This window comes from Puntigrus tetrazona, unplaced genomic scaffold (genome assembly GCF_018831695.1).
Source record: "Puntigrus tetrazona isolate hp1 unplaced genomic scaffold, ASM1883169v1 S000000130, whole genome shotgun sequence".
In the NCBI taxonomy this organism is placed as follows: Eukaryota; Metazoa; Chordata; class Actinopteri; order Cypriniformes; family Cyprinidae; genus Puntigrus; species Puntigrus tetrazona.
The window spans coordinates 405,001-410,000 of NW_025047807.1; the positions used below are offsets into that span (position 1 = coordinate 405,001).

General features: G+C 34.7%; 1 protein-coding gene across 1 annotated transcript in view; it reads left to right on the forward strand.

The window, feature by feature from the left end:
* daglb (diacylglycerol lipase, beta) overlaps positions 1–5,000 on the forward strand; it is a 10,795-nt gene that overhangs the window by 4,492 nt on the left and 1,303 nt on the right. The window contains exons 8-14 of the mRNA XM_043230040.1: positions 994–1,077; positions 2,024–2,107; positions 2,196–2,276; positions 2,348–2,475; positions 3,457–3,525; positions 3,679–3,751; positions 4,279–4,529. Coding sequence (XP_043085975.1) covers positions 994–1,077; positions 2,024–2,107; positions 2,196–2,276; positions 2,348–2,475; positions 3,457–3,525; positions 3,679–3,751; positions 4,279–4,529 — 770 coding nt within the window. The remainder of the gene's footprint in view (positions 1–993; positions 1,078–2,023; positions 2,108–2,195; positions 2,277–2,347; positions 2,476–3,456; positions 3,526–3,678; positions 3,752–4,278; positions 4,530–5,000) is intronic.

The window sequence follows — 5,000 nt, forward strand, 5'->3', positions numbered from 1 at the left end:
ATTGAAATATTTTATTCCTTGTGCATTAATTTAAAAATATATTTTATATGTAAATCTGACATAATTATATATAATAAATGTACACAGTATACACATACTGTATAATATTTAAACATTTTTACAGTAAAATTATATTTTTAAAAAAACTAAAAAGTGTAAAGCCAACTGAATTTTTTGAGAACTTCTAGATTTTTTTAAGATTAATTTATTATTATAACTATTCTGATTTACATTTATATATTCTATATAACTATATACATTTTTATAACTATATATTCAGATTTATGTTTAAATGTTCAGAATTATAACTATGTATTCAGATTTACTTCTATATATTCACAATTTACATTTATATATTCAGAATTACAACTATATATTCAGATTTATAATTCAGATTTAAAATTATATAAAAAAACAAAAAAGTGTAAAGCCAACAGAATTTTTTAAGATTAATTTATTATTATAACTATTCTGATTTACATTTATATATTTAAAGTTACACAGTATACACATACTGTATAATATTTAAACATTTTTACAGTAAAATTATATAAAAAAACTAAAAAGTGTAAAGCCAACAGAACTTTTTGATTTATTTATTAATTTATTACAGTAAAATGAACCATTCTGTTGTCTTTAAATTGTTATTTATTTATTTACTTATTTTTTATTTTCCTCTTTTCCTCTTGATGGCACCATTTTCTCAAGTTTGTCCTGTTTAACAATCATACATAGTTTATTTTTTTTAATTAATATCCGCTGCGTGACTTTATTTTTAATTGGCACACACTGGTTGTTATTACTTTTTTATTTAACATTTTGCAACATAATAACTATTATTACTTATAAGTGCATTGAACTGGTTAAAAACAGTGGGAACGCGGCCCATAAAAACCGAAGTAGATGAGATTGGTTTTTAAACTCTTATTTGATTATTTCAGAAAAGGGATATCACAAATGTGCAACCTCCAGCAGTGTCTGTTTACTCTGCAGATCTACGAGATCCCATTTTACGTGGCGTTGGATCACAAGAGAGAGGCGGTCCTGGTGGCCGTGAGGGGGACGCTGTCTCTGAAGGTGAGTTCAACACTCATGATGATCAGAGGAAGAAAGCATACGTGATAAAGCAGTCTTCACCGGCGGTCAGGCTGCTGTTTGCCTAAACAAATCACACTGACCTTTCATTTGCTGCTGTCGAGGTCATTTCATTTTCAAATGAGTCATGTCGTGGATTTTGCATACGGGGACTTTCACTATCGATCATATTTGATTTGAACATTAATTAACCGCGTTCATTAACATGAACTAACAATTACAGCTGTCGTGTATTTTCATTTTAAACACATTTTAATAAATGCTTCCGAAAAAGTGTTTTAAAAATTAAAACTAAAAAAATGTAAATAAAAGTGTGTGTGTGTGTGTGTGTGTATTTATGATGCATGTGTATATTTAAGAAAAAAAAAAAATTATTAATTATTTATTTATTATTAAAAAATTGTTTTTTACATTTTTTAACTTTTAAACATTTTTTATTTTAATAAAAAAAATACAATTAAAAACTGCTATACAATATATAATTTTATAATTTTGATATAATTTGTTTTTTATACTGTTCATAATGTTTTGATTTTTATTTGAAGTAAATCCACTTAAAACCCAAGTTAATTAGTTATTACTATGTGAGCTAATATTTAAAAAAAAACAATAAATGGTGTAGAAATAAATGACAATAGATCTTAATAATAACCGATTAATTAGCTTATTTTGTAATAAACGTGTGTCTTGATGTTGTAATGCCTTCATCAGCTGTGGCATTTAAAAATATGGATTTTAACGGTTTAACATCTTATTTATTTAGCCTATTGATTATTGCCTAAAATGTCAAATAAATATTTGCCGTAGATTTTTAATTTGAATTTTCAGTGGAATCTGCTCTATCAGCCTGATCTCTCTCTCTCTCTCTCTCTGTGTGTGTGTGTGTGTGTGTGTGTGTGTGTGTGTGTGTGTGTGTGTGCGCGTGCAGGATGTGTTGACGGATCTCTCGGCTGAATGTGAGAATGTGTGTCTGTCTGTCGAAGGCGTCTCAGGAACCTGCTACGCTCACAAGGTGACGAAATCCCTCGCTTAACATTAAAATCACGGAGACAGCATAAGCTCTGCATCTCTCTCACCGAAAGCTTATGTCTCCGTCGCAGGGCATTTCTCAGGCCGCACATTACATCTACAAGAGGCTCGTGAACGACGGGATCCTGAGTCAGGCTTTCAGCATCGCGCCGGTGAGGGCGCTCTCTTCCTCCGGGCGCACCGCGAGCGTCAGCAGCTGAATGACGGTGTTTCTTGTGCGCAGGAGTATAAGCTGGTGATCGCCGGTCACAGTCTGGGAGCAGGAGCGGCGTCTCTGCTGGCCGTCCTCCTGCGCAGCACGCATCCCACGCTCGAGTGCTACGCCTTCTCTCCACCGGGAGGCCTGATGAGGTACATCGAATAGCGCCGGCATGATCGGTCGCAACATCCGTATGCTTTGCAATCAAATGCATTTATTTCGATGAGCATAATCGCGATTATTCGTTTTGAAATTTCATTTATAGGAAAGTAGTGCAACTGTTTCACTTACTTCCTTAAAGTATTGTCACTGCTTCAGTTTGAATGCTTTTGACGACATTTGTTAGAAATGTAACACTTTTAATTATTTTGAAACATTTTACCTTTTACTTTGAGGTCACTGAGATCTTACTCGGTTATTAATAAGGGTTCTTATAATGTTGAAAGTGATTTTTTTTTTTTGTTATCTTTTCTAACGTCTTCTTTTTTTTGGGGGCATGTTTAATCAATTGTTTATGCAGTAATAATAGTACAATTAGTATTTATTTTTTAATCTTTAATTTTGTGCAACTTGTGAATGGCAGTGTCTCATTGGTTCCCAAAAACAAATCATAGTTATCTTTAATTTTACCAGTATTGAATGATATAATTTATATTTAATATATTATTATATATAAGTAATAATATTAATATAAAATTAATATTATATATAAGTAATAAAATTAATAATTAAATCAATAATTGCATCCGAAATAAACTTTTTGTTTACATAATATATGAGCAAATCATGCTTATTGTGTATATTTATGTATATATATATAAATACAAACCAATGCATGTGTATATATAAAAAAATTATATATTAAGTGTATTTAGATATAATATAAAATATAATTAGAAAGCTAGCTGGAAAGCTACAGCACTATTAAAAGTTTTAAGCATTAAAAATGTTGTGAAATGAGGAAACAATGCCATAAATGCATTTTCTTTATTAACTAAATGTAATCAGCGTTTGGCGAGACCAAGCTTTGCGTTCAAAACGGCTTTGCAGGTAGGTCCTTGTATCGTTGCACACGTCCAAAGAAAAGAGTAAAAGCACCGTTTTCAGCTTGTCGTCTCTCTCTCTCTCCTCAGTAAAGCGCTGGCCCACTACTCCAAGCAGTTTGTGGTCTCTGTGGTGCTGGGAAAAGATCTAGTACCCAGGTGAGGTTTAGTCAAACGGCCACACGCTCCTCAATCCCACGCTTTCATGTCAAAGTGTGTGTCTATTTAGAGAGCCTCTTTTCGTCTCGGTTCTTCTTGTACAGTCTCGCTTCGTGTCACTTCCTCAAATCGTGCTCGTTGTGTTTTCTGTAGACTGAGTATCCCTAACATGGAAGACTTGAAGAGAAGATTACTAAAAATGGTTTCTAACTGCAGTAAACCAAAGGTAAGGTCCAGCGTTGGGTGTAACGCATTACTTAAAGTACTTGCGTTACGCACTGTAAATAATTCCATGTCATTTTAACTCAAAATATATAGTCTAAAGATAACATTGAAGCCTGTTTGACCCTGTGTGCGCCGGCGCACTCACTTTCAGTTTTTCCTGATTCACAGCGAAACCGTACAGATAAGACTAAAATCAATTGAATCTATAGACGTGAGAAATGCCTCTACTTAAAGCTTGAAGTGCCTACTTTTAAACAAGTTCAAATCTAAAACAAATATTCTCTAGTTAATCCGTATGAAGCCAAACGAGGTACAGTCTTTCCCGACGAACGAATTCAAATCAAATATTATCTGATATTATCTACAGGCCTACTACTAATAGTTAATAACTACAACACTTATCGAGTGACTTAATTACTTTTTAGACAGAGTAATTTAATTACTTTGAATGTAATTAGTATTTGCAATGAATTGCTCTTTGAAACGCTGGTAAGATCGGTTCCTCAGCGGTACGTCCCTGTCTCTCAGTATAAGATCTTGATGCACGGCTGCTGGTACGAGCTGTTTGGAGGGACTCCTGATGATTTCCCCACGGAGCTGGAGAACCGGCGGGAGGAGGCTCTGAGCCAGCCGCTGCTGGGCGAGGAGAGTCTGCTAGTTCAGCGCTCGAACACCTACCAGAGCCTGTCGTCGGACGACTCGCCCTCACACCCCACGCACCTGCCCCTGTACCTGCCCGGACGCGTCCTGCACATCACAGAGGACGGCCCCGCTCGCAGGTCAGCCAGGCGTCTCTTCAGTGGTATTGGGATGCTCTGTTATTAATTACTCACCCTCGTGTCGTCCCCGAACCTTTGAATTCATCAAAAATGTCTTCAGTTGGGTTTCGAAGATGAACGGAGGTCTTACCGGTTTGGAACGACATGAGGGTAATTAATTAGGGAGTAAGTGAATGCATTTTAATTTTTGGGTGAACTATCCCTTTAAGGTCATTGCAGATAGATTACATAGAATATATTTTAATGTGTATATATATATTTAAATTGTAAAACAATTCCTCTGGAAACAGCGCAAGCAGCGTCTTCTTACTGCACTTGAGTTTAAAACACAAGACTGAGAGCAATGAAAACCAGATTAAATATTTAGCATAAGACAGTCTTGATGAAATAGCATACGTTATGCAAACACCTGGTCCTACAACTGATAACTACACGGATATAAAACTACTTTTACTGTAGCATGGCAAATAC